Genomic DNA, 18627 nt, shown 5'->3' with positions numbered 1-18627 from the left:
AAAAATCGGGACTTTTTTAAAACACCGTGGGACAAATTGTTAAAAAGTGGGACCTCTGGTCACCTTAGTGTAGGTGCTTTTATTTTATATTTTATTTTTTAATATATTTTTTTGATTTTTTACAGAGAGGAAAGGAGAGAGAGAACTATTGATTTTTTACAGAGAGGAAGGGAGAGAGATAGAGAGCTAGAAACGTCGATGAGAGAGAAACATCAACCAGCTGCCTCTTGCACACCCTCTACTGGGGATGTGCCTGCAACCAACGTACATGCCCTTGACCGGAATCGAACCCGGGACCCTTCAGTCCGCAGACCGACGCTCCACCGCTGAGCCAAACCGGTCTCGGCAGTGCAGGTGCTTTTGGAAAAGGCATTCAGGGGAAACATGACGGGGTCACGCCTCTCCAGCTCTCGGCGCCGTGGGTGTGCGTGGCCGGCCGACCCCCGCATGCAGCCCTGTCCCGTTGTCAGCTTCTCAGGCAGGGGCTTTGGGGCTGACACTGCCGGGAGGGAGGTGTCCTGACCCAGAGCTACGGGCCTGGGTACCTCCTGGAAGGCACAGCGGGGTCCCTGCACCGAGGAGAGCCGGTGCAGGGGGAGGTGGGGGGGAACCAGTCAAGAGAGAGTTCGAGCTCGGGGAATGGGCGGCTTGCACTGAGTGGCCTCCTTGCCGCCAGGATCGAGGAGACCTGGCGCCTGTGGCAGAAGTTTTTAGACGATTACTCGCGCTTCGAGGACTGGCTCACGTCCGCCGAGAGGACGGCGGCCTCCCCGAACTCCTCCGAGGTGCTCTACACGGCCGCCAAGGAGGAGCTGAAGCGGTTCGAGGTGAGACCCTCTCCAGCCCTGTCCTAGGGACACGCCGGCGGCAGGCTCGGGCCCCACCGCTGCCCAGGCCCCGGCACAGCCTGCCACCCACTGCACGCAGCGGGCCCAGCGCCTGTCCTTCAGCGAGGGGCAGGGGAGCAGGCAGGGTGCCCCCCATGCCATCTCAGTGTGGGGGTGACCCGCCTGCAGCAGGAGGTCTGGCTAGGGGCAGGGAGCAGGCAGGGCGAGCCCCCCCCCAATGCCATCTTAGTGTGGGGTGACTCGCCTGCAGCAGGAGGTCTGGCTAGGGGCAGGGGAGCAGGCAGGGTGCCCCCCATGCCATCTCAGTGTGGGGGTGACCTGCTTGCAGCAGGAGGTCTGGATAGGGGCAGGGAGCAGGCAGGGCGAGCCCCCCCCCCCCCAATGCCATCTTAGTGTGGGGTGACCCGCTTGCAGCAGGAGGTGGGGTGTGGCAGGGGAACAGGCAGGGCAACCCCCCCCCATGCCATCTCAGTGTGGGGGTGACCCGCCTGCAGCAGGAGGTGGGGGTGTGGCGGGGCCCCGCCCTGACGCCGCTCTGTGTGCCGCAGGCCTTCCAGCGGCAGGTGCACGAGAGGCTCACGCAGCTGGAGCTGGTCAACAAGCAGTACCGGCGGCTGGCCCGCGAGAACCGCACGGACACGGCCAGCCGGCTGAAGCAGATGGTCCACGAGGGCAACCAGCGCTGGGACGGGCTCCAGCGGCGGGTCACGGCCATCCTGCGGAGGCTCCGGGTACCTCCTCAGCCCGGGGTGCCGGGGAGGGGCCTCGGCTGTCTGACCTTCTTCCCTTTGGTTCAAGCCAAACCTGCCAGCTTTTTTTTTTAATCTGTAAAAATAATTTTGCCTCTTTATTTTTCATATCAAGTATTGTGTTTCCTTCTGTTTTCTTTTTTCCCTCCCTCTCTTGTTCTTAATCTTTATTGTTGAGATTATCACAGATGTCTGTTTTTTTCCTCCCCTTTGCCTCCCCTCCATCTGTTCCTACCCCACCCCAGGCCTTCGCCACCCAATTGTCTGTGTCCATAGGTAGTGCATATATGCATACCCTGTTTCCCTGAAAATAAGACAGTGTCTTATATTAATTTTTTCTCCCAAAGTTGCGCTAGGTCTTATTTTCAGAGGATGTCTTATCTTTCCATGCGCTAGGTCTTATTTTCTGAGGATGTCTTATTTTCAGGGAAACACGGGTAGAAGATCTTTGGTTAATCTCTTCCTGCCTTCCCACCCCCCTTCCCTCTGAGAATCATCAGTCTGTTCCATTTCCATGCCCCTGATTCTATTTTATTCACCAGTTTATTCTGTTCATTGGATTTCTTATTCGTTTATTTTGATTATTAAATTCAGTTGTTGATAGGTATGTATTTGTTGCCATTTTGTTGTTCATATATTTTATCTTTCTCTTTTTCTTCTTCTTTCTCTTCTTAACAAATACCCTTCAACATTTCATATAATACTGGTTTGGTGGTGATGAACTCCTTTAGCTTTTTCTTGTCTGTGAAGTTCTTTATCTGACCTTCAATTCTGAATGATAGCTTTGCTGGGTAGAGTAATCTTGGTTGTAGGTCCTTGCTATTCATCACTTTGAATATTACTTGCCACTCCCTTCTGGCCCGCATAATTTCTGTTGAGAAATCAGCTGACAGTTGTATGGGCATTCCCTTGTAGGTAACTGCCTTTTTCTTGCTTTTAATATTCTCTTTGTTTTTTGCTCTTGTCATTTTAATTATGATGTGTCTTGATGTGGTCCTCTTTGGGTTCCTCTTGTTTGGGACTCTCTGTGCTTCCTGTTCTTGTAAGTCTATTTCTTTCACCAGGTAGGGAACATTTTTTGTCATTATTTCTTCAAATAGGTTTTCAATATCTTGCTCTCTCTCCTTTGCTTCTAGCACCCCCATTATGTGAATGTTGGTATGCTTGAAATTGTCCCAGAGGCTCCTTACACTATCTTTATATTTTTGGATTTTTTTTTTTTCTCTTCTGGTTGGGTGTTTTTTGCTTCCTCATATTTCAAATCATTGATTTGATTCTCAGAATCCTTCACTGTTGAATCCCTATATATTATTTATTTCAATCTTTAATTTCTAACTCGTCCTTTTCCATTTTGGGGGAGGTTTCTAGAAGATTCTTGAATAATCTTAGAACAATGGTTTTGAACTCTATATCCAGTAGGTTTTCTTTCTTCCATTTCTTTCATTTGTGACATGTTTCTTTGTCTCTGCATTTTGGCTGCTTCCATGTGTTTGTTTCTATGTATTGAGTAGAGCTGACATGTCTCCTTGAGTTGGTAGAGTGGTATTGTGTAGTACATGTCCTATATGACCCAGTAGCTCAGCCTCCCCAGTCACCTGAGCTGGGAGCTTAGGTGTATCTCCAGATGTGCACCCCTTTGTGGGCTGTGATCACAGTCTTGTATAGTTGAGACTTGATTCCTGTTAGCATCACTGGGAGGAATTGACCTCCAGACTAATTGGCTGTGAGGACCAGCTGTGACTACAGTGGGAGAGCTGCTGTGCAGGAGACGTATCTATGAAATAGGACTTGCTTCATTGGGGCTTTGGTGCTCACTGGGTCTGCCCCTTGAGTGTGTTGCTTATGGGTGTGTAGAGTTGAAATCTGGTATGGTCTGACACTGACCACTGGGTACACCAGCTCTTGGCTCCCCAGGGAGGTGGAAAGTCAGCCACTGCCTGGGGCCACCCAGCAGGAGCTATAGAGAGATCTGCAGATTCCTCCTCTTTGTATTGGGTTTAGAAGTGCCCAGGCAACGCCCATCTATGTAGCAAGGCAGGCTGGTGTCGGGTCTTGATAGATGTGGGGCTCCCTGACCCAGCTGCAGCTTATTTGAGAGATTTTAACCTGAGCAAGGACAGGCCATTCATATACAAAAGCTGCTGCACACAGCTTGGGTGGGGTTATAATTGGATGAGGCAGGGTCTCAGAGAATCACCAGGGCAGAGCAAACAGAAATGGCTGCCAGTCCACCATGCAACAGGGGAGATCCCAGCATAGGAATCCATCTGGGAGAAATCTGCCCCCTGAGTCCCTGCCCTGATGCCAGACAATCTAGTTCCTCCTGATATGTGTGTGTGTTCCCCAAAGCCTCACCCTGGTGCTGGAGCTGAGGAAGCAGGACCTTGTAAGTTCAGTTTGTGATGCCAACCTTTTAAGAGGAACAACTGGGTCTCTTGCAGCCTCTGTGTCACTGAGCCCCAATCTGCACTGGTTTTTACAGGACATTGGGACTTCTTTTCCCAGCTCTGGGACATTGGGGTGGGGGCTCCTCCTGGTGGCCTCCACAGAGACAATCTCCCTCCCCATTAAAAAAGCAGCCCATGTGGGTGCCAGACCAGCCTGTTCCGTGCCTCCTACCCGTCTCGGTGTGCTTTCTTCTTCTCTAGTTGTAGGACTTCCATTCAGCTTTCCAGTGGTTCTGGATGATGGTGGCTCTGTGTTTTAGTTGTAATTTTGATGTGGTTGTGGGAGGCAGAGAGTACAGGAGTTTAACTACGCTGCCATCTTCCTTTTCCCCTTACCTGCCAGCTTTTTTTTTTAAGGACTGGCTTCTTGGGCAGAGCTCATTTATGTGATGTGTGTGACACACATCTCTCTCTTTGCTGTCTGTGACCCATGACAGTCACACTACCTCGCAGGCTGTGCAGTGCAGGCACTGCTGTCACTGGGGCTGGACCTCAGCCTGGATTTGGCTGAGCTGCCCTTCTGCCCGCCTTTGTGTCCCGATGGTCCTGGCACCGTGAAGGACATGGCAGTCCCCTCTGCACTTTGCAGGCTGGGACAGCGATTCTCTGAATTCCAGGGCACGCTGCCCAACCTCGGACGTTGCATTTGATTTTTTTTTTTAATGTAAACATTCACCTCAGATTTCTATAATTTAGAAAACATGCTGTCAGTCAGCCTTTGTGCATCGGGTGTAAACTAGCAGGACCTGTGTGTGCCGCATCTGCAGGCAGGCGTTTTAATTCCTGCCTCTTTCTCAGGGCGGAGTTCTCTGGAAGCCATTCGACAGAAATGAGCCTTTGGGCTTCCGGCTTTCTTTTAACCCTCTCAGGCTAGCTTTTCAGAGAACCCCCTTGCATTAATTTATCTCCTGCTGACTTGACTGTGACCATCTAAACCTCATTTGGCACTGAATGCAGTGCTGGTCTGGGACTCTGTCTAGGACATGGTAACCTGAGAGGCACCCCTCATTGGAGGTGATGGGAGCGCATCCAGAATTACATCAGGGAAGGCACACGGGGCTGGTCTCAGCTCAACCCTGAGAGCAGTAATTTTCCAGTGTAAGCTACTAACTCCTCTGTCAGGCAAAAGCTTCCACAGTCGGCTGATGGGTAAAAGTGGTGCCAGGCGTGGACTTTGAGGGGGTTGCTCAGTGGACAGGTTGGAAAAATCCCGACCTAGACTCAAGAGTCAGGGAGTTTTAAATGCTGAGAGGACCTTAGAGACCACAGCCAGCATCCCCAGACCTCGCTTGCCAGGGAAGACTTGGAGACATGGGGGAGCTTGGTTGAAGTATCACTGGCCCGAGTGCCTGTGGGCCCAGTCCCTGGAGACGGGCTTCTGAGTCCAGGCACCCTCTCCCTTCGGCTAGAACCCTGCTGTGGGCCTCCATTCTCGGGTGCCATCGGCACACACGTGATTGTCTCCCCCTTTTGCAGCATTTCACCAACCAGAGGGAGGAGTTTGAGGGCACGAGGGAGAGCATCCTGGTGTGGCTGACCGAGATGGACCTGCAGCTGACCAACGTGGAGCACTTCTCCGAGAGCGACGCCGACGACAAGATGCGCCAGCTCAACGTAAGCCTTCCGCCCTCGGCGCCTCTCAGAGGAACGCAGCCGCCTGCGCAGAGGCCAGCGGCCAAGGGCAGGCTTCCCCCGATACCCTGGGGGCAGACTCCGGAGCTGGCAGAGCTGGCAGAGCTGCCGGCTGCCCCGCCTGCACCCTCCGCCTGCACTCGGGGCGCTCGCCTGCAAGGACACTGTTCCCTGCAGCCCGGGGAGCGGCCGAGTGAGGCCCCTTTTTCTCTCCGTCTTTTATAATCATCCAGGGAGAGAACACTCTTTAGATCCAAACAGGAGGCGCGAGATGCTGTTTCTCCAGATGTGCAGTGTAACGGGAACAGCTGTATCAGGGAGGGGCCGAGAAGAGATGCCATCTCCTCTCCACTGGCACCAATATTCCGTATCACACCTGAACCTCACATCACTCCCTCCCGGGCTGGGTTTCACAAGAAGTTGAGAATGGAACCTCTCATCCCTGGTAGAAGGGCACTAATGATCTTATTTTTTTGATTTTTTTACGGAGAGGAAGAGAGGGATAGAAACATCAATGAGAGAGAATCATCGATCAGCTGCCTCTTACACGCCCCCTACATGCCTTTGACCGCAATCAAACCCAGGACCTTTCAGTCCTCAGGCCGACGCTCTATCCACTGAGCCAAACCGGTTTCGGCTAATGGTCATTCTTATTGTGTCCGCTGAAGCAAATGCCCGTTGGTCGCTTACTGTGGGGAATTTTCTTTTTCCGCCGAGTGTCACAGTCAATAACAGTGCATGGCCGGCCATCCGTGTCGGACTTTTAGAATCCTTTTCATTGGAAAGGTCAGTGCCCAGAGAAGGGGGGAAAAAATACTTAGTTGTTTTAAATCAGGGGTCTTCAAACTACGGCCCGCGGGCCACATGCGGCCCTCAGAGGAGTCCGATCCGGCCCGCCAGGTTTTTTGGGCAGTGAGCGCAGCCGAGGTGTTACAGTAGGAATTAGTAGTTCATATAGTCCGGCCCTCCAGCTCTCTGAGGGACCGTGATCTGGCCCCCACTTTAAAAAGTTTGAGGACCCCTGTTTTAAATTATTAAATCTTGGTCACCTTGTTAAAAACTGATGACGTTAAGAAAAAAAAAAAACACACAGAGAGAGATAAAGCTAGAGTACTAGGTGGAGGCACAAAATCATCATGGCATTTCGATGCCTTTCCGGTGGCTTGTGATAAGAAACAGACGTTGTCAGAATCCTCGGAGAAATCCCTTTCTCTGAAGTCCTGTCTCGTGTTCCTCACAGGGTTTCCAACGGGAAATTACATTGAACACCAACAAGATCGACCAGCTCATCGTCTTCGGGGAGCAGCTGATCCAGAAGAGCGAGCCCCTGGATGCAGTGCTGATCGAGGACGAGCTGGAGGAGCTGCACCGCTACTGCCAGGAGGTGTTCGGCCGGGTGGCCCGCTTCCACCAGCGGCTGACCTCCCGCGGCCCGGTGAGGGCGCCCTCAGGGGCTTCTGGGCCGCTCCGGCGGGGGTTCGACCAGACTGGTCGTGGGAAAATCTCATTTCCACTCTTGTTAATAGAGAGGCACAGGCCAAGACCGGTTTGGCTCAATGGATAGAGCGTCAGCTTGGGGACTGAAGGGACCCGGGTTCGATTCCGGTCAAGGACATGTACCTTAGTTGCGGGCATATCCCCAGTAGGGGGTGTGCAAGAGGCAGCTGATCGATGACTCTCTCTCATCGATGTTTCTAACTCTCTATCTCTCTCCCTTCCTCTCTGTACAAAATCAATAAAATATATTTTTTTAAAAATAGAGAGGCACAGGTACCTAGAGGCTCCCATCTCCCAAAGGATAGGAGGGCACTTCTGCCAAGCCCTGCCCCTTCGACACACTCCCATGTGCTCCTAGGATATTTTTATAACTGCTCTGCTTTTGCTCACAGTGCGAACGTGGGGCTGTAGTGGCCTTTTCCTCTGTGCCAATGTCTGGGAGCTCTTAATATTTGTGCCTTTCTGGTGCCTCCTTCTCACCGTTGAAGTGCCGAGATCACCAGCTTTCGGAAGCAACTGTGATGATTCCCTTGACAGAAGGGTCTTAGGAGAAATTCAGGTGGCGTCGGGCCATTCCCCAGAGTTCACTGCCTTTGTGTGCCTGAAGCTTTGATGATGACCTTCAACCAACACAACTCGCTACCTTTTCTTTTTTTGTCAACTGTCCAACTTCAAACATAATTTCTTCATCACATGCAGCCTCAAAAATAACCTACGTTATTCTCTTTTTCTTTTCAGGACAGTTTTTTTATTGCCTAAGTAGGTAGGGTATTTGGAGCATTATACAGATTGTTTCATTACTCTCATTTTCAAAGGTAGCAATTGATAGTCATTTTCCTTAGAGTCATGATAACACAGGGAGAATACAATTCTGTATTCTGAACAGTAAGATTGGGGATAAAAAGAAAGAACCTGATACGTGTGGTCCTTGAACATGTGAATCTTATTCAGAACACGAATTGCCTTAAAAAATTTCTTTTACTTTTTATTTTTTTTTAAATATATTTTATTGATTTTTCACAGAGAGGAAGAGAGAGGGATAAAGAGTTAGAAACATCGATGAGAGAGAATCATCGATCAGCTGCCTCTTGCACACCCCCTACTGGGGATGTGCCCGCAACCAAGGTACATGCCCTTGACCGGAATCGAACCCGGGACCTTTCAATCCGCAGGCGGACGCTCTATCCATTGAGCCAAACCGGTCCCGGCAAAAAAAATTTCTTTTACTTTTTAATTTTCTGACTTTTGTAGGAACCTGCCTTATAATGAAACTTTGGCCTCCCTTTCTTTTTTAGATAAAGTTGTTGGGAGTAGATTATCAAATTTAAGATTTTTCCCGGGAAAGAAAATGGGAGTTTTGGCAAATAACAATTGCACCAGATGTAGAGTCTAAATTGGAATGACCAGGGCCTGGGAGCTGACGGCCATTTTCAGGAACTGCTGGCCTGGCCCACTCCCAACGCTCCTCAGAAACCGGAGTCGCCTGTGACTTGGTTAATTCTTAAAACCGGATCCTCCCATCTTAGGGCTTGGAAGATGAAAAGGAAGCCTCTGAGAACGAGACAGACATGGAAGACCCCAGGGAGATCCCGGCTGACTCTTGGCGTAAGAGGAGGGAGATGGAGGAGCCCTCGTCCCCTCAGGCCCTTTGCCAGCTGGTGCCCCCGGGCCCGGGGCCCGAGCGGTCCGGCTGCGAGACCCCCGTCAGCGTGGACTCCATCCCCCTGGAGTGGGACCACACAGGGGACGTGGGGGGCTCCTCCTCGCACGAGGACGACGAGGAGGGCCCGTTCTACAGTGCCCTGTCAGGTAAGCGGCCTGGGTGTCAGGGACCTTCAGAGTGATCACATGGTTTTTTTAACGCCTCACAACACAGCCGACTCTGAATGACCAGGGGTCCAGCTACGGCTGCCCCAGACTTCCTGTGGCTTCCTGCGTTCTGCCCTGCCCACTTCCGACTCGCCTGAGAGCTAACTCACTCCTATGGTAGAGGGGATCAGAGGGGGGGAAAAACACGGGAATTCGCGTGGGGCCACTAAGGCTATTCACGGATGGCCCTGGCTCCTCAGTGAACTTTTCTGGCCGTTTTTTTTTTTTCTTTTGGCCAGTTTCTCAGAGTGCCCACAGAGAGTTTTCATTCTTTCTCTGCACCGCCCTTCCCCCACCACTGTTGGGAGTTGGCTGAAAAAATCCTTCTGGGTTTTTTGAAAGCTTCCTAATAAAACAGGAAAGGGGTAGTTACCTTCCTCCTTCCAGCTCACAATGTTTCTGCTGTTTTAATCTGATACTGGGGCATTCCTGCAGTGAGGAAAATGACATTGTTCTTTTTCAGATGTAGAAATCCCTGAAAATCCTGAGGCATATCTTAAAATGACCACAAAAACTTTGAAAGCGTCTTCTGGTAGGCCCCTGCCCGTGCATGTGTCTCAACATGGCAGCACCCTCGGCGCACACCGCATCCTAAACCTCGCTCCCACGTCGTGTCTGAGCTCTGCCTTCGTGGACACCATGGCCTGGCGCCATGGTGTATTCACGCTGCCGTACTCACACGTCCCAGCTCCTCCCACACCCCGGCCAGGCCGGAGCAGTCCCCGCCACCCCTCTCCCCGCCAGGCCTGCGCAGAAGGGAATTCTTCCTGGTGCCTTCTTAAGTTTTTACCTTCCTGCCGTCTAACTCCAGTCCCTTGGCATGGGCCAAGCTTTCTTCATGGTGGCTTGGTTTGGAACTATTTCCCTGCTTCCGGTGACTTCCTGGGAAGAGGGTGGGTGAGTGCAGGTGAGGGTAGAGGTGCTGTTGCAGAAAAAACCTTCCTTTCCTCAACTTGTAGCTCTAATCTTCATTCCCTGCCCCGCCCCGCCTGCAGTACTGGGCACAGCCACCAGGGACCCTCTAGTCCCCTCCATCCCCCCTCCCTCCGGAAAGGCCTCCAGTCCTCATGGCCCCAGACCCAGCTCCGAAACACCACTCATCCCGCAGCAGATCATGTGTTCGTTGTGCTCCATGGTGAACCCATCTAGTGAAGGCCCGGTGTTGCTCAGCTGCATGACTCATTTCATTCCCTTCGGGGACATACTGACATTTTGCAAACGTGCATGCTTTGCAAGGAGAGCTGCAGAACTCATGTTCCACCGTAACCTGATGCCATGTTGCCGTGACCTTTTTGTGTAACTAAACGTGAACCCTTTGTGTAACTAAACAGAGAATGGACTGTCACTTGCTGTTTTTTGTTTCAGGTAAATCCATTTCTGAGGACCACGCATGGCACGTTCCCGACAGTCCTTCCAGCCCCAAGCATCGCTACAAACAAAGGGGAGGCGATAGGAATGGACAGCCCATCCCCTCCGATTCCAGCACCCCTTATAAACCAGCTTACGTAAGTCGTTTTTTGTTTTTGTTTTTATTGAATTCATTGGAGGACATCAGTTAATAACATTATGTCTCAGGCGTACAATTCTCTAATACATCATCTGTGCATTGTATTGTGCATTCATCAGCCCAAGTCAAGTCTCCTTCCATCACCATCTATCCCCCTTCATTCTCTTCTACTTTCCCCCGCCTCCTTTCCCACAAGTTCTGCTTAATCCCTTTACCTTTTTCACCCTGCCCCCCAACCCCGTCCCTTCTGACAGCTGTCAGTCTGGTCTCTGTACCTGTGGGCCTGCTTCTGTGTTGTTTGTTAGTTTACTTTGGTCATTAGAGTCTACATGTAAGTGAAATCATATGGGACTTGTCTATTTCTGACTGGCTTATTTCACCCAGGTGCAGGAGTAAATAGTTAAATTTTTTCAAGAGAGGGACTTCGGCGCCTACTCTGTGTGTGCTCACGCCCCAGGAACATTTTGAGTTGGTTTTCCCACGGTGACAGTATCTCTGCCAAGCTGTCCGCACTTCATTAGAACCCTGGCAGAACTGACCCGAGTTAAAAATAGGTTTCTGGCCGATTGAGGAAGGACTGGCAGGGACGTGCTCTGAGTAGCCCTCAGAAATGGATTTACCTGTGTGTGTGTGTGTGTGTGTGGACGTGGTGTAACAGTGATTATTACTATTGACTCTGTCATCCATGCAAATAATGGAGAAGCAAAGGGCAGACTTTCCTGAGCTCCCAGGCCTTTGTTATGGTTCCCTTTTGACCACACGGCACACCCTGTTCAAAAGTTACAACTTCACATCCGTACGATTTGGCCTTGTACTGTGGTGGACGTGGGCTTGATTCCTAACTCTGCCATTAAATTGCTCTGGTTCCGTAAGCCCTTGACCTGCCTCTGTGAGCCTTCACATACCTTATACAATTGTTGTTGTCAGGATTGGGTGGATGCAGTTATGAAGAAAGTGGCCCACAGGAGTGGTCACCGTCATTATTATTATTCCTGCTATACACTACTGCGTATATGCGTCATTATTGTTATTTATAACAGTGCTGTTCCTTCTTACATTTCCCTCTGGGAACATGAGTCTTGGCACCACTCCCCCCCCCACCCCACCCCCCCGGCTACGCGGCTGTTGGGAGACAGCCAGCCCAAGATTTAACGTTGGCCCCAGCTCATCCTCAGTGCAGAGAATTAGCAATGAGTGAGGTGCATGTTCAGTGTTATCTCTCAGAAAAACCAGAAGCAGTGTCAGCTCACAGGACAAGTCCTCAGCGTGCCTCGGTGTCTAGGAGTGAAGAGAGCTCGATAATTAGATTTTTGGCTGCCCGTGGTCAGACCGGAGTCATTCGACAGTGGCTGCCCAGACCCAATTCAGGAACTCTGGCTCGGCAAGCAGTTGTCATTGTAGCCTAGCTCTCTGCAGAATCAGAGCTCACAGTCTAGGGGAGAGACTCCAGCACCTCACCTTTGCTTTACACCCATAGTCCCAGTGACTATGCTCGTGTCCCTAACCTGGCCAGTTTCAACAGCTCACCTTTTTTTTTTGGTGTCTGAAACCAGAAATCTGAAGGTTTTTTATACTTCCGCTCCACACAAACAGGCAATATGGACTCAATCCAAAGTCCGTGGCTTTTCTAAAAAAGGCTGCATTTATTTTTGGAAAGGCCTGAGATAACAGGCCCGTCAGCTCTGTGAGGACAGAAGAGCAGCAAAGAGTAAATGCTTGGTAATGAACTGCCCAGGCCGCAGGTCCGATTTCTGGAGACAGGCATGCCACCAGCTCTGCAGGGTGACCGAGAGGGAGGACTAGAAGTTTGTAAAACACTGCACACAGATGAACAGGTGCTGAGCTCGATGGTGGTTTTAACTCTTTGCACGGCTCCTTTGGGCAGAGTGTGAGGAAGCCTCACATGAGGTCGGTCCCTGGTTCCCAGTGCGGACCCCCCACTGCGTCCCCCTCCCCGGGCCATCAGCTGGGCTTGCTCATCAGTGCTACCCACACCCCGAAGCTCTTGTATTTCCAGGAGGTTCCTTCTGGAAGGAAAGGGCTCCCATATCCTCACCTTATGCCTGTTAACATGAACCAAGGTACTCTCAGCCTTACATGGGTAGATGATAACATAAAGTTTGCTCCCTCTACTCAAAGCTGCTGGTGTCTCCGGAAACCGATGGTGGCAAGGAAGACCCGAGCGTCCTGAATGGCAGCCCCCAGCAGGAGGACGAGGGGCTGGCTCCCCTCAGCGGGCAGCAGCCAGGTACCGTCAAAGCGGGTGGTGGCGAAGAGGGTTCGAGTCTGCATTGGGGGTTAGTCGGGGATGTCAGTCATGGCTCCACAGAGTATTAATTAGGAGTTGCCCAGCTATGTAACTCAGCAGAACTGCTACCCTCCCCACACCTGCCAAGCTGTTTCAGAATCAGCGGACTTGCATTTATGAACACATTCCTTGACTATCCAAGACTATTCTGTAAATATGGACAAAACGAGCCTCCATGATGAAGTGTGTGTTTTAGTGGCTTCCGTTGTATGCGAAGAGCAGACACTGGAAGATTTTTTTCAATGAGTTCTGTCAGGTGTCTCCTCACGAGACCAGTTCAATGATTATAAAAATAATTACTCAACCGAGGCTAAAGTCAAGCTGATAGCCCTGACCCAGTCATCACAGACCAAAGGAGAAAGGGCCGTAACAACAGCACGAACTGAAAGGCTGAACTTGGGACCAGACCACATCCTGGCCACACGCGGGGTCTCCTGCCCAGCGCGCTGCCTCCCGGGCCTCGGTGGGAGTGTGGCAGCCGTGGCCTCGGCCAGAGCCAGGGAACCGTGCCCTTCCACACTCCGGGGCAAGGAGGGACTCCCAGTGCTGAGCCTCCGCAGAGCGTCCCCTACAGGTCTTACCCCTCTGGCCCTGAGTCAGCTGGAGGCAGAGAATCCTGGTTGCCTAGTTGCTGCTTTTTATTCCAGGTGCCTTTGACAGATGGGAGCCGATTCAAGCACAGGAACTTCAGAGGAAACTCCTAATGAAACAAGACTTGCAGCAGCTGAACGCTGATGTCAACGACACCATCACCAGGCTGAAAAACACCGAAGCGGAGCTGGAAACACTAAAGATGGCCACGCCTCCCTCTGACGTCCAGGAACTGGGGCTCAGGGTGAAGAGGCTGAAGGTGAGGGGGAGGGAAGCAGGATGCAGAGTGTGACTGCCAGTGCTGGCTGTGCTGGCCGAACAGACCAAGTCCGCTGGGGGGGTGCTGGCCGTCCTCTCTTCCATTTGTAGCTGGCAGGGACGTAGATGCAGATCTTTGTCTTCATTCAGAAGAGCATCAGATGGACCCAAAGCCCAGGGCAGGTGTTGCTCAGATGCCCGGGGCTGGGAAGTCCGACTTCGGAGGCACCTACCGGCTCTTGCAGAGGTGCTAGTGGCCACTGAGGCAGCTTGAAAACACCCGTCCAGCCTGTGTGCGGTCCAGGCTGGTAGTGGAGCGCTGGGCGGGGGGAGGACCAGCCCACCTGCTGCTGAATTCGGCGGCCTGACCTGGTTACTCTACTCCACAGTTAGGATTTGTCAGCCACACACTCAGTCATCCCCCTACTGGAAGGCTGGCCAGGGACCAGGGAGGGGCATGAGCCTGTGCTCCTAAGAGGACCCAGGGCAGGGGGCAGGCAGCCTTCGTGTTTGTGCTGTTGTTTCATTGTGCATTGATGTGTCAGGCGTGAGCTTTCGTCCTCAGGAAGAGCACTCTGTGTCACCAAGTGTGCTTTCTCTGGCAGACTTTTCACATCTGCTCCAGCAGGGGTAAGCCAGCCAGAGCTCAGCGGGCCCGGCTCAGCTGGCCTCTGGGTGAGTTGGCCGGCCAGGAGACAGGCTCTGCCCTCTGCCCAGCGGCCAAGTGCGCTGGCCTTGTAAGGCAGCTTCTTCACCTGACGCTTTCCAGCCAGTCACAGGCGAGGCCGCCCTGTTTGTGTGGCCTCGGCTCGGGGGAGCGTTTGGAAGATCTGCTCCCACGGAGGTTCTAGGTGAACCCCACACCGCTCTCTCCAGAGTGTCTCACCCAGCCTTTCCCTCTGCGGTAGGAGATACTCAACGCCTTGGACACCTACAGGGACAAGAGCAGCAGGGAGCTCCCTCAGACGGGGAGCGGCGTGTCCAAGGAGCTCCATGAGAGCCTGGGCCAGCTGCGGCTGCACTGGGACGCGGCGTGGGCTGCGGTGGAGAGCTGGAGAGAGGGCTTGCGGCAGTCGCTCATGCAGTGCCAGGTACGCCACCACAGCTGGAGCCCAAGGCCCAGGCCCGGGCACGGCCAGGCCCACGTGGGCGGGAGGGGCGGATATTTTTATCGTCAGGCTGCTGTGGCCCAGCCAAATGTGTCTTGTGTTAGGAAACATGTGCTTTACCGTTTGTTTCTGAAGAGGCCCACCTGCTGTCTCACAGCCTGACGCTTGCCCTGGGTCTCCTGCTCTGCTGCCCAGGCCACTCATCATGCGAGGGTTTCAGCAAGCATCCCAGGGGTCAGAAATGCCACTCCAACATTGCCCATCTCTATCCTTTTGCCAAGAAGGCTCGATAGCAGTGGGATGAAGGCTCCTGGCTCTGGAACAACGAGCAGTTTAACCTGCTCCACAGCCTTAGGAGCTGTGTAACGTTGAGCAGATCGTTGAAGCTTCTGGACCTCAGTTTTCTTATCTGAAAAACTTGAGGCCCGGTGCACAAAATTCATGCACAGGTAGGGTCTCTAGGCCTGGCCAGCAGTCAAGTCCAATCAGCGCCTTCTGGCTACTGGCTGGGGCCCTTTCCCAGCTGCTGGCTGCTGGCCAGGGCCTCCCTTCGTTCCACACCGCCCCCTAGTGGCCCGCACACATCATAGCGAGCAATCGAACTCCCAGTCGAACTCCCAAGGGGACACTTTTATATAGAGAGATGGGAATAACCTTAGTGCCTCCCTCATACGATTCTTCCTAGGACAGTATGCTTGTAGTCTTAGCCCAGCACCCAACACGTTAAATGCTCAGACCATGTTACCTCTAACCCCATCGTAGGGAGCCTGAGCCATCACTAAGCCCACATGCAGCCCTGTCCTTGGGTTATCATACATCAGGGGTGACCATTCATCCTAAGGAATAGCACTTCTGTGTAACTAAGTGTACTTGAGCCACTGGACCCAGCACATCTGTGGGGTCTTCCTCTGGTGCAGCAGGTGGGGCATTCCGCGTCAGCCCTTTTCACTGGCAGATTCCCTCCTGCCTCCTGGAGCTGTGGCCACTGTTCTCTCCCCCCGTCCCTTTCCTTGTTTTGGGCCTTTTATCCACTGGATAGGACAGGAAGAGCAGATGACTCTGATGGACTAGACTTTGTTTTATGAATGGCCAATGCTGGATGTGTTGTTCTTTAAGGACTTCCACCAGCTGAGTCAGAGTCTGCTCCTGTGGTTGGAGAGTGCCGAGAGCCGGAGGCAGCAGGCTCATGTCACTGACCCAAAGGCAGACCCCCGGGCTCTCCTGGGGCGCCGGGCAGAACTCCTGGTAAGTCTTCCCCTGGGCGGCTCTGCACCTGCTGGCCAGTCAGGAGTCCTCCCTGGGTAGCCTCACCTAGAGTTTCTGGGAACGGCAGTGCCGGTGGGTGTCCGTGCATCCGAGTTCTGAAGCAGGATGACCTGCAGGGATGAAGAGCAGGGCCCAGAGCAGGAAGTCTTCAAGGCTAAGTTGTTGGGGACAAGGGTGTTAGCAACATCCTGAGACACGTAAGGCCACTTGAAGCATTTTTCTCCCGTGTGAATGCGGCTCATTTGGGGGGAAGTCGGATGCACATGGTCCACATGTACGAGTTGCCTTTATCCGTTATAGCAAAGTCTTACTTCGTGAAGGTCACTTGTGTTTCCACGTATTTATCTCATGAACGTGTTAACATGAGACCTCGTTTGCACTCAAGTTGACGTTTTCATCCACATCTTTATATGCGGTTTAGTTTTAAATATTTAACATTCAATCACAATGCTGGTCATTGTTTAAAACCTCTGTAAAGCAGTGCTCTGCAGGACCGCTGTGTCCCACTGGACTTCCTGTGGTGATGGACTGTTCTGTCTGCTCTCTGCCCAGTGTGGCAGCCACTGAGCCCCTGAAATGTGGCTGTTGGGACTGGAAATGAACTTTTCATTTTAACTAATTTAAACAACAGTCACATGTTGTCTAGTGGCTACCGTATTGGACAGCGAGAGAGCCACATAACCACCCTCAACAATACAAGCGAATTTGCCGGCTGCCTCTGTATTTCTAAATAGTACGCTTACGCTGCCTTTTCTCAATTCACTGGACTTTCCTTTGCCCTCTGCCATTAGTGGATAGGGGCCCTGTCTTTCCTCACTTCTCCCTCTGACTCCTGCAGCAACACAGTTGGCTCCAGAACAAGAAGGAATAAAAAGGGGCAGGGTGCAGCCAGCTTGCTCTCCGAGGGACCCTGGGCTTGTGGACATGGGGAGGAGCGGGAGGTTCGGGAGTGGAGCACCAGCTCCCCTTTGCATAAACCCTGTTTCACACTTGTCTGTCCTTAGCAACTGGAAAAGGAGCTAAAGGAACGTCAACCCCAAGTGAACTCGCTGCAAGAGATTTCAGACAGCCTCCTCATTAAGGGGCCCGGAGAAGACTACATTGAGGCCAAAGAGAAGGTGCACGTCGTTGAGAAGAAGCTCAGAGGGTTACTGGAGCAAGTGTCCCATGACCTAATGTCCTTGCAGGGAAGCCAGGTGAGTCCCCGGGAGGCTTTCAAATAAAAAGATGTCATAACAAATGCAAGCGGGAAGGCCACTAGCTCACCGTGGGTGTGCCATCTCGAGTCATACCCCTCTCTAGCCGTGTGGCCGGAAAACATTACATAAGCTCTGGAAGCTGTTTTATCGTTTGTAGCGTAGGAGGGATATACCGTAAGAAGAGTGCCTTCCTATCAGCAGGGCTGGGCTAATCAACACAATTCCAGTGCTTCCATCATTTCTGCCTTGCCTTCATGTTGAAGACGCGAGCCTTCACTTTTCTCACGCACCACACTCCATCCCGCTCACTCTCCTCTGACCACGTTCTCATTTGTCTGCTTCCTGGCCTTTAAAATGTGTTCCAGCTCAGAACAAATGAACACCCAAACCGCGGCCCCTCCATTCCAGAGTTCACATTTCCTCCCGTGCAGCAGGACCACGTGGTCTCGCTGACACATGGTCCCGGCAGCACTTGCGCACGCTCGCTGTCAGCTCCTCTTCTGTCCCTCTTGCTCCTGCTGACCTCAGCCTCCCCCCACATGTGCTGCGGTTTTTAATGCAAGAAGTTGGCCTTGTTTACATACATTCCCTTTTTGAAAAAGCCCCTCTTCCGGGAAGATCTGAGCTGGGAGGGGTGAGGGGGGTGGTGTGATGAAGACTCTGCATGAAGCACGTTTTTGTGCTGTGGAGACTATTCAGAACCTGTTTCCCTGAATTGAATGGACTCGTGGGGTATCGATTGCAGATCCCAGACCCGTCTCTGCCCGGCCCGGATGAGGTGGATGCTGGAGACAAGACTCCAGCCGTGTACGTGCCAGCCTCCCCAGCAAAGGTGAGAGCCTTCCACTGTGAGAACCACACTGTCAGTTCCCAAAGCCACTGAGAGGACAGGAATGGGGGACTCCGTGGCCCCCCTAGAGCACGCATGGCGCCATAAACTGCTCCGGCCTGCTGCTTGATGGGGAAGGGCCTCTCTGGTTCCTCTGGCACGGTGCCAGGTTGTGAAAGAGGGGAGCCTCGACAAACCCAATTACTACCGTGTTTCCCTGAAAATAAGATATCCTCTGAAAATAAGACCTAGCACAACTTTGAGATAAAAAATTAATATTAAAACACTGTCTTATTTTCGGGGAAACAGGGTACTTACCTCGTAGAGCTTCGTATCAAACGAATTCTCTAGTCGCCAAAGCTTGTCAGGGAGCCCACCTAAGGAAGGATGTTTCCTTGTCGACAAAACTGAAAATGTTCAAGTCACTAACTGGATTGTTTTCATCCAGGAGACCGGAGCAAAGAGAACTACCAAAGGCAAGAACAGGACAGACAACAGGTAACGGCCCTGAACGCCCC

The 18627-nt window shown here is 52.2% G+C and overlaps 1 protein-coding gene across 4 annotated transcripts in view; it reads left to right on the top strand.

Moving 5' to 3' along the window:
* The window catches only part of SYNE2 (spectrin repeat containing nuclear envelope protein 2), a 299775-nt gene that overhangs the window by 279915 nt on the left and 1233 nt on the right, over positions 1–18627 (top strand). For 3 of the 4 annotated variants that reach the window (XM_084866238.1, XM_084866235.1, XM_084866236.1), the window contains 14 exons: positions 677–827; positions 1397–1579; positions 5521–5658; positions 6917–7111; positions 8700–8982; positions 9506–9574; positions 10408–10547; positions 12689–12797; positions 13505–13707; positions 14615–14797; positions 15932–16060; positions 17086–17277; positions 18026–18112; positions 18558–18607. In XM_084866238.1, the coding sequence (XP_084722364.1) occupies positions 677–827; positions 1397–1579; positions 5521–5658; positions 6917–7111; positions 8700–8982; positions 9506–9574; positions 10408–10547; positions 12689–12797; positions 13505–13707; positions 14615–14797; positions 15932–16060; positions 17086–17277; positions 18026–18112; positions 18558–18607 (2112 nt within the window). The remainder of the gene's footprint in view (positions 1–676; positions 828–1396; positions 1580–5520; positions 5659–6916; positions 7112–8699; positions 8983–9505; positions 9575–10407; positions 10548–12688; positions 12798–13504; positions 13708–14614; positions 14798–15931; positions 16061–17085; positions 17278–18025; positions 18113–18557; positions 18608–18627) is intronic. The other variant, XM_084866237.1, reaches the window with a different exon arrangement.

Source organism: Pipistrellus hanaki, assembly GCF_964339955.1.
Source record: "Pipistrellus hanaki genome assembly, chromosome: 1".
NCBI lineage: Eukaryota > Metazoa > Chordata > Mammalia > Chiroptera > Vespertilionidae > Pipistrellus > Pipistrellus hanaki.
Note: the sequence above shows the minus strand (reverse complement) of the source record. Positions and strands in the feature narration are given on the sequence as shown.